General features: G+C 42.2%; 1 protein-coding gene across 2 annotated transcripts; it reads right to left on the reverse strand.

Annotated features, from left to right (window-relative positions):
* Positions 1-8,892, reverse strand: LOC102062994 (C-C chemokine receptor type 5). 2 transcript variants are annotated; one of them, XM_014273476.2, is made up of 4 exons: positions 8,729-8,892; positions 5,981-6,140; positions 3,520-3,672; positions 1-2,888 (listed from the first exon to the last, which is right to left on the reverse strand). In XM_014273476.2, the coding sequence occupies exon 4, from the start codon at positions 2,875-2,877 to the stop codon at positions 1,807-1,809; it is 1,071 nt and encodes a 356-aa protein (XP_014128951.1). In that variant the 5' UTR covers positions 2,878-2,888; positions 3,520-3,672; positions 5,981-6,140; positions 8,729-8,892; the 3' UTR covers positions 1-1,806. The 2 variants fall into 2 exon arrangements, with proteins under 2 accessions (XP_014128951.1, XP_026655291.1); XM_026799490.2 differs by lacking the exon at positions 5,981-6,140.
* Between the last annotated feature and the right edge of the window lie 1,250 nt (positions 8,893-10,142).

A 10,142-nucleotide genomic window follows, 5' to 3' on the forward strand; every position in this document is an offset into this window, starting at 1 on the left:
GACACTGATTTTATTAATTACACTGCATTAACATGAAAACAGGAAGAAATTTAATTCCAACCAGAGAAGGATTTACAGTTAAACACAGCAGTAGAAATATCACCGTTACAGTCGGATTTGTATTGCACTGAACTAATTTATGCTTTAAAATGAAAAAGGTGCTTTCACATTGTTTCAGTAAAGAAAGCAGAATAGAAAGAAAAACTACTATTTTTAAACCAGAAAGTTTACTGTGAGGATATTTTTTGGTCTTTGTGTAGTCTATCTGTGGCTATTAACCTCGCAAGGATACAATAGCTGATGGGATAAAAGCTAACAAACAGAAGCAGTGCCCAGGCATTTTAAGGCAATAGTAAGAAGAGTATTTGCACCACCTAGATTAAGGCATCTGATAGCCAAATTAAGAGGCTGACATTTTCAGGTTCCTTTCCTTCCACAGTTGGACAGTTAATCTTCCCCTGAGACGAAATCCCATGACTGCTTCTGGCTCAGGCACTTCTTATTCTCTACTGACCACTGAGGGACCTTGAAGAGATTTGCTGTTAATTCAGGCATCTACATCACATGCCTGACCTTAAGTAGCATGGAATTCCCTCTGGTGTCCTTGCTGGAGGTTAGTTGAACCTGCCCCTCCAGATTTCCATGAGCAAGTCCTTGCACGCATGAGCTGTGCCCTTCCAAAGTAAAGGGAATAAAACCAGAAGGCCAGCTCACTTGCGTAAGGAGTGCTCACCTGCACTTCTTTACAGTTTGAAGTAGGAAATTGTCTGCTATGCTCTTTTTCCTCTTCTTTGCTAACTCCATGTCCATAGAATTCTTTTCTTTTACAGGGAAGCTCTCAATGGTGGAATAAATATATGGCCGTTGTACACCAGAAGGCCAAGGGTCTCGAGTCTTCAATCAGCATGCAGGTCTCACTGAGGCACCAGCTGGCAAGAGGCACTCTTCTCCCGGGAAGGCAGGAAGATATGCCTTGTCTGGAAGTGGCTGATTTTGCAGTTCCAAGGCCACTGTCTTCCTAGAAGTGTATCCCAAAGAGTTGCTGTGCATGCGAAGAGCATGTTTTTCCCATACAGGAGCCTAACCTGAGCACCAGTGTCATGTGTTGCTGTGTCAACTCTTCTTCTGCACATGATTTACCTGTCCAGAACTAGGGAGGCTTGCTCTCAGTACTGTGCTCACATCCTTCAGAGGTTCTTGATGTTTTGATCATACAGAAACTTGCATTTCACACACTAAGGTAATTTTCATTCAGGTCTTGCAGATCTCTGCTGAAGGGCCCTTATTGGTTTAGTTTAGTTTTGTTTTGTTTTATTTTTTTCTTGGAGGGATATGACTTGTCAGAAGCTTTTTAGGAGTGCATCATTGTCTTACAGTCAGTAAACTTGCTTGAAGAATTGCACCCACAAAAATCACAATGTTGCTGATTAAAACCACTCTTTGGAAAAAAGCAACTGAATGGTGATATAGCAGACATAAAATTAAAAAGCAAAAACAAAAGTGCTATAACTTAGTAAGAGCTGTTAAAGGATTATGTTTAAAAATGACTGCACTATTGGCAGAACAAAAAAATTCTTGAGTTAAATGGTCCCAGGAGGATCTTGTGATCTTATTACCCCTTAGACTTGTCAATATTGTATTCCCCTCTCAATAAGCCTCAGTGGATAGATTTTTGTAAAAAAGCACCATCATATTTGTCTGGGCCCTATTTAAATCTTGATGTGACCCAGGATGCCTTAAGGATGTGCCACTCCTTAAGACAAAGCAAGTGATGCAAAATTTATTAACTAATGTTCTGATGTATTTTTACAGTCCAGTAGAGATGTCGTGCTCCGCAGTGGATTGTGTGAATGTGGAACTGGCTCTTTCCAACTTTTCACGATACAGACTTGGACATTTTTTGCAGAGGTGAGGTGCAACTTGCTTTCGGAAAAAGATATAAAGATATGCCCTAAATTTTTCTCCAACAAATACATAGATCACAGGATTAATGCAACAGTGGATCATTGAGATTGTTTCTGTAACTTGAATTGCTTTCTCCAGCTGACTTTGAAGTTCACAAGTTGGGATGAAAAGTGGATTTTGAAATGCATGCAAAAAAGAAGAAATATGGAATGGTGTCCAGAAGATGAAGTAAAAAATCATGATTACAAAAATAAGTCTGACTGCCTTCTGTTTTTTCTCATTTTTGGATCTCAACAATGTTTTTAGAATTTGTGAGTAACTGAAAATCATAATGAGCATTGGAACAATAAGTCCCAGGATGTTCATCTTTAGAATAAAAGAGTACTTCCAATTTATCATGGAATCACTTGGATAATGAGCACTGCATGTATAGCCTATACTTTCCTTTTGAGTTTTCTGAAATAGTACCCCAGGCACAGAAGCCAAAACAGCAACAGCCCAGGTGACAATGCTGGTGAGGATGCCGTAGGTAACTGTCCTGGCCTTCAAAGCAAACACCGCGTGCACTATGGCCAGGTACCTGTCCAGGGTCAGCAGGATTATGAAGAAGATGCCACTGTAGAAGCCAAGGAGGTAGACACCTGACAGAATTCGACAGAGCGCCTCCCCAAAAATCCACTCGTGAACTGCATAATAAGCCCAAAAGGGGAGAGAAAACACAAACAGCAGATCAGAAATTGCCAGGTTGAGCAGGTAGATGTCAGTCATACTCTTCAGCCTCTTGTATTTGACCAGGATAAGGACAACAAGCAGGTTGCCTGTCAGGCCAAATATCACCACTAAGGAATAGAGAGGTGGCAAAAATTTTGCTGCAAAGTGCTTTTCCTCAGTTCCCATGCATGGTGCCGAATCGCCATAGTCTATTTCTGTTGTCACTGACCAGTCGATGTGGTCTGTGGTTTCATTTCCCATGGTGTATTGGTCTGGAAAGGAATAAAAGACCATTAAACTAGAAGAATCTCCAAGTTTAGCAGTGAAGAGAATGAAACGGTGATCTTCTCATCTGAAATGAGTTTTGCTGATGAGCACACAAGCATTATGATGTCAAGGTGTGAAAGAGAATGAAATTGCACAGCTCCCAGGAAACCCATCTATACATCTGGGGAGTCACACTGTTGCATGTTGGAAGTGCGTCATTTCCCATGTGTACACTGTCATGTGCATTTTTCCTCCTCAGTAGAGCCTGTCAGTTGCCTGACCCAGAGGGAGAGGATGGATGACTTTATTAGTTGTGGGTAGTTTGGGGCTCTTGTTCTCATCAGCGGCTTTCCAGAGGAGTGTAGAAAGCCAGGAAGGCAAGGAGAGCACTGTGCCTGGCCTGCAGAGCATAGTCTTGCTTCTCATTGGGATCTGGCTACCTGCTCATCATGCTGGTCCATCCTGTAGCCCTTACTCATGGAGGACCAGCCATTGGTCAGGTGTAAATCGTGCCTACAAAGGCACTGTGAAATGGGTGACAAACAGCTGACTTCAACCACTTCCTTGGGTTGCTTCAAGTGACATTTTGGGAGCCTTAATACCTGTGGGAAGTAGGACAGTATTAAACATACCTACCTGTGCTATTGTGGGTGTTGAAGAGTGGAAAGTTGGCAGTGTTGATCTGGGTTAAAATGGCAAACACTGGGTCTTTCACAGAGCCTAGGGCAGGTGTAGGCAGTGGAAGCCTGCTGGTTTCAGCTACTTCTGGAATGAAATTGGTTCATGGTCCTGTGGAGAGAACAGACAAAGACCTCAGCAAACGATGCAAAAGAGTTTCCATTGGAGTGGCCTCTAATACCTGTTTCTGTTGTGGCATCTTCCTGTTTGCTGAAAGGCCTCTCCACTGCTGTTTGGGGATGTAAGGAGTTTTGATTCCTTGTTTCAGTAGTTGTTTACAGCCTTATTCAGGAGCTGCAAAGTTTAGATTGGTAGAGTGTCTTGGAGGGGCCACAAAGGCAAAAGGCAGCAATATGGCTGTGGCTAAGAGTGTGCACTACAGTTCTTCATGTGATGTTGTTCTTCACCCTTTGTCAGTCAGTGTTTCCAGTAAGGCAACAATGAGGAAGTGCAAGGGTTGTGCAAACCCTCTGTCCCTTCTGTTTTGGTTTTGGGATGGTTGGAGAGACTGGACTTCCCCTGCAAGAACAGGTCTGGGTGTCAGCTCCTACAGCTGCCAAAGCCTCCCCTTTTCCCAAGACTCTGGTAGGACTGTGAGCCAGATGCAGAAGCATAGATTTGTTTAACTTGATCTCTGAAAAGCTCAGGACTACTGTCTTCTCACAGACCCCAGAAGAACACAGAAGAATTCCTGTGTGCCCCATGAGAAGCTGGGCAGAGGATTTTGTGAAGTGTCAGAAGGACCAAAAGTGCTCTCTGGTCACTTGGTGAGGAAATGCAATCAACGCCTTTGGTAGCCACTCAGAGAGAGCTACTTGCTGTCTGTTTAAAGGGCTGCTCTGTCTTCTTGTGCCATCATGACTGCTTTGATCAGACACTTCATGACAGACAGGTACCTCTAAGATCATTGAGTCCAGCCATTGACTTAACACTGTTAAGTCCACCAGTGAATCATGTCCCTAAGTGTCACATCTACACAGCTTTTAAATATCTCCAGGGATGGTGACTCAACCACTTCTCCAGGCAACCTGTTCCAGAGCTTGATATCCCTTTCAGTGAAGAATTTTTTCCTAATATTTGATCTAAACCTGCCTTGGTGCACTTTGCCTTGTAGAATCTTTGTATCTGTATAAAAAGAAAGTAACTTTTATTTTCTTCAAAGTTTGGAATTTATTTTGAGTAGTAACACCAGCAGGAAATAATTGTGGGAGCAACAAAACTGAAGTTTGACTCCCTACAGATTTGTCTCCTTTGCTGTCCAAGCCTTGTGTCCTGTGAAGGGTTGAGCCCAGCCAGCAACTAAGGCCCCATCTGGTCAACCCACTCACTTCCACACAGCAGGATCAGAAGTGCTGAAGAAATGAAACTTGCAGGTTGAGAAAAAGCTGAAAATAAAATTAAACTGAAAAAAACCTGCCAGAGGTAATAAATACAGAGAGGAGTGCTTGCCGTGTTCAACAAGCAGGCAGATGCAGTCCTTGAGCAACACCTACTCTGGAAAAAACTTCCCTCTGCTCCTAGTTTTATTCCTGAGTGTGATGTTATATGGCACAGAATATCCTTTTGGTCACTTTGGGTCACCTGTCTCAACTGTGCTCACAAACCTAAAAGACATCACCATAAGGGCAGCTGGGAAGAAATGTAAGTCCATCCCAGTCAGACCAAGCTCGCCTTCCCACCATCACATATTAGCTCTTTCCCTGTACAACTGACACTGACCCTGGCTAGAAAGACAGACTGTGCTGAGGTTGTTTTATTGACTGGCTCTGACCTGGTAGGAAATCTCACGGTATTCGTATGGTCCTCGTTTTCAAAACAAGCAAAAAATATTACAAATATTTTCTGAGATGCTTTTTTAAAAAATGCTTCTCTTTTGCACACAAGCAGTGTTAATCACAAAGAACTCTAGAAAACTGACTTGGATAAAAAACTCTATTACTGGTTGCACTTGATTTTAATTTTTTCATTTATCTCTAACCATATTTCCCATTTTCATTTTTGTGCAGAAAGAAGCATCTTCTGCAGAAGTTGTAGCCCTTGACATGGTGTCTGGTTTTGGCTCTTACATTATCTAGGTGTGACCCTTCAGAAATAAGTGTGTTACAGCAAAGAGATCTCCAGGTTTATCTCTGCTCTTCTGCTGTTCAAACATAATTGGAGCAATTCTGATTTGAGAACTTGTATTTACTTATTTTATTTCCTTTTTTTTCTGTCCAAAACTACACATGAATATTCAGAAAGTCCTAATTATTTGAATTTTCTGTACTGCATGTGGCCATCAGTGCCCCCTGTTCTGACCACAATCCCACTGTTTCTGCATGAAGAGAGTAATTTTGTTTGCTAACAGAAATTCTGAATGATTTTTGCAAAAGTAGGCAACATGCCAAGGTTAAGGTAGACATATAAGAGGAGAACTTACTAATTTGTCATGTGTTTAACCATGTAAGAGTATCTAAACAAATGAACAGTCCAATAAGAGGCTATAGCTGTTTCCCCTTGGAGGAATGGTTGTGTTCTGAGTTGCCAAAGAAGCTGGATACAGAGAGGTTTAGCCAAGCGTTGGGCCAAATACCAGGACCCTGGAAAAAAAAATTAATGCAAAGAACATTGAGTTACATCTTAGATGGGATAAAATTTGGTTCACTGAATACTTGTAAATTTGTGAGCCAAAATAAATGTAATTTCATTTCTCTAAGTTTTAACAAATCTGCACTTATGGCAACATCAGAGATTCTTGTAATGAAGGTGCAGCCCTGAAGTCTTTCCAGATTTCTGTATTTTGGCTGCTTTGGGAGGAGCCTCATTAGCTCTTGAGCATTAGCTGCTATCTATAGTGTCACTTTAGCTAGAAGATGTCTAGGTGCTGGCAGGACTATCAGACATGATATTGTCATGTCATTGAAGCAAAGCAGCTCCTGAGTTGCTGCAGTGACTTATTCAGGGATGACATTTGTCACAGCCCAATGAGTCTGCTGTGGTCTAGAGGGGATTTGGACAAAGCTTCCCCTCAGAAACCAGAACTCATAGTAACTACAAGTTACAAGAGCATCTGTGCGTGAATAGAGCTCCTTATCTCAAAACTGAATGACCTTCCCAAAATTCCCTTCATCTTTTTTCAATTTAAGAAAATATTTCTCTTTAGAAATGTATGAGCAGGTAACACAGTGCTACTGCCCTCACCCTCACTCTCCTTCTTTCACAAATGCCAACATTTGGCACACAGAAAAAGAAATTGCTTAATGACTTGTAGTCAGCTTAAAAGTATGTGTCAGCAGCATCTAGGGCAGTTTTGAAGAGAGAGAAGTGCAACATAACACTGAGTAATACTGAAACTTAAATAACAAAAAATAATACCACATATTCTGGCAGCAGGCTCTGCAAGAGGGTACCCAGTGTTTCCTGCCCTACCTCTTTAACTTTGCCTTTGACTTTCTAGGAGGAGCAAAAGTGCAGAGAAATCTATGCACAAACACCTGCACTTGCTTGGGGAGCAAGCATAAAAGTAAGAACTTTTCCTGAGTTACCAGGAAAGATGAATGAAAAGATGGAAATGTAAACTAAATACTCTGAGTAAGACTCTAAACTGATAGTTTCCCTCAAAAACAACTTTTCATATGGTAGTGACCACAGGATTTCTTTCTAGGATTTGACTGGGCAAAGAGCCCCTTCCAAAATTAAACTTTGCCTGGGAAACCTCTTCCTCTTTTCTAACAGCTGAGCATTAGAAACATTCAGAATTACTTGCCTCCTAACTGGTGGGTTTTTTCTGCCCTGCAAAACTTTGAAAGTAAAATATATTCTGGGCTGAAAAGAGCAGGTTTAACTCTCTGTGAGCCCTCAGGATCTGATTGTTTATGTTCCCCAGCAAAACTAGAAACACAGTCTGGCAAAAATTCTGAGCTTTTCTGCAGTTAAATAGAGTCAGTCTCAGGCCTCAAGACAAAAGAAGGAGGATGTGTTCTTACCTAAAAAAATGTGCAGTAAAAGAATATCATAAGCACTGAAAATTAGCATTCTGAGAAAGAGAAATTTGAGACATAGATTAAGTATCTTCCTCCAAATCATGAGTAAATGAGTATATAGGCTCTTCTCTTGGGTAAGCTAACTTCTGTGCTAGTATGTCTGTTAGGGGTTTTTTTGCTCTGATGTGGTTTGGGGGTTTTTCAGTATCTGATAAAACATTGAATTTGGAGTAGTTCAGGCAGCAGTTGTAGTCACAACCATTCTGAGGATGAACTCAAGTACAAAATGGAAAGCTAATAGCTTGGAGTGGAGGTTGCCAGCATATGCCATAGGATCATGTGATGTCCTGTTATTGCTCCAAGGGTCTCTACACTGAGAGATTCAAGCTCCCTGCTCTGTTGCTGCCAGCTGTTCCAGGCAAATGACAGTGCAATTCTCCCAGGAATGTAAAAAAAAATTTAAAAAGAATTTGTAGGCTGTTGTAGGTTTTTTTGCTAATATACAAGCAGAGGAGCTCACCTTTTCTTGTGTGTGAGTAGAAAAATTCCAGGGTAGTACTGATGATTTTTATTAATGTAAAACTTCATTAACAAAAATTGCCATCTGGGTATAAAACTGATATCTTGTTGAGATGTAGCTGAGGTATGGAGTAAAAACTTTCTACTGTGGTGACTCGGAGACATCACATTAAAAAGAGGACCCAGTCATAATATCCCTTTAAAAAATTATAATGAAATAACACTTTTAACAGATTAAATCTTTGAATAATACAGTGAAACCATGTGATAGGATAGGATAGGGATGGAGAACACCTGCCAACTGCATCTGACAGAGCAAAATGTGATTTAGACATGGAGCATTTAAGTTAAACATGAAGGATTTCAACTCTGACCAATTTTTATCCTTAGCAGAATGCAACTTCAAGCTATCAGTCTCCTGAAACTGCTTCAAAACCAAGATCCAATACGTTTCTGGTACAAAAACAGGCTATCATTTTCTACACCAATTGTCCAGTTGAACTGTCTGCTTTTACATTTAGCTTTAGCTAGTTACAAGACCCAATTTTTCCCAAATATATTATCTCTGCTTCAATGTCAGCTCTACTGCCATTGTCATTAGGCACAGTGACTCCCCACCCAGATAATTAATCTTAAACATACATACATTTAGATGGAAAGATAAGGGAAAAAAATCAGCTACTCACTGTTTCATCAAGCTGGTCTAACTGTGGGTGCTTCTTCTTTGTGAACGAACATTTATCTGAAAATAGGAAACAGCACTTCCTGTGACATATTGCAAAAGGGGGGCAAGTTTCTTCTCCCCTGAAAAAGCTTGGTTTCCAGGATGAGGTCAAATCTGGTGGATGAAGACTTTATGGGTGCCAGCTTATTCTGCTCCAGCTGGAACTACTCCATCTCTACAGGGTTAAGACTGGCTGGTTCAATAAAATCCCATTCTCAGGTCAATAAGTATTTCTACCTGCTCTGGAAACTTCTAATCTCAATTTACTCTCTTCCAGTTTGAATCCATTGCACTTCATGCTGTCACCCCATGCCCTTGTAAAAGGTCCTTCTCCTTTCTTGGAGGCTCCCTTCAGACACTGGAAGTCCACAATTAAATCACCCTGAAGTCTTCTCTTTTTCAGGCTGAACAAACCAAATTTCCTCAGACTTTTCTCACAGGAAAAGTCCTCCATCCTTCTGGTTGTCTTGGTGGTCTCTTCTGGACTTGCTCCAACAGTTTGATACCCTTCCCATGCTGGGGACCCCAGACATGGACACAGCACTCCAGGTGGGGTCTCAGCAGAGCAGAGCAGAGGGGCAGAATCCCTTCCCTTGCCCTGCTGGCCACGCTGCTCTGGATGCAGCCCAGGATGCATTTGGCTTTCTGGGAAGCCGGGCTGGGTCATGTCCAGCTTTTTATCCATGAGCTCCCCAGGGATTCTCCTCAGGGCTGTTCCCTATTAGTTCAACCCCAAGCCTGTGCTGATACTGGGGATTGCCCTAACCCAGGTGCAGGACCTTGCACTTGGACATGTTAGACCTCACATCAAACTTGTCCAGCCCCCCAGATGGCATACCATCTTTCAGGTGTGTTAGCAGCCCCACTTATCTTGGTGTCAAATTTGCTGAGGGTCCACTCAATCCCTTTGATAATAAAGATATTAAATAGCACTTGGTCCCAGTACAGACCTCGGGGGGACACCACTTGTCACTGACGTCCATTGGGACTCTGAGCCATTGACAGCTTCCCTCCAGAAAGGACGGTCCAACCACTTGCTAATCTATATAACAATTCACCCAATGAATCCGCCTCTCTCCAACTTAGAGAGAAGGATGTTGTGGGGGCTGTTCAGAAGACCAGATAAACAACATCCATAGCTCTTCCCTTGGCCACTCTTGCAGTCACTCCATCACACGAGGCCACTGGGTGGGTCAGGCAGGACTTGTCCCTGGTGAAGCAGTGCTGGCTGTCCTGAATCAGCTCCCTGCCCTCCACATGCTCTAGCACAGCTCCCAGGAGGATCTGTTCCATGTTCTTCCCAGGCACAGAGGTGAGGCTGACAGGTCAGTAGTTCCCAGGGCCATCCTTCCTACTATTTTTAAAGATAGGTGCAA

The sequence above is a fragment of the Zonotrichia albicollis genome, chromosome 1 (assembly GCF_047830755.1).
Source record: "Zonotrichia albicollis isolate bZonAlb1 chromosome 1, bZonAlb1.hap1, whole genome shotgun sequence".
Lineage (NCBI taxonomy): Eukaryota > Metazoa > Chordata > Aves > Passeriformes > Passerellidae > Zonotrichia > Zonotrichia albicollis.

Coding starts and splice junctions, on each gene's coding strand:
- LOC102062994 (XM_026799490.2), bottom strand. CDS start 2,877: ATGGGAAATGAAACCACAGACCACATCGACTGGTCAGTGACAACAGAA.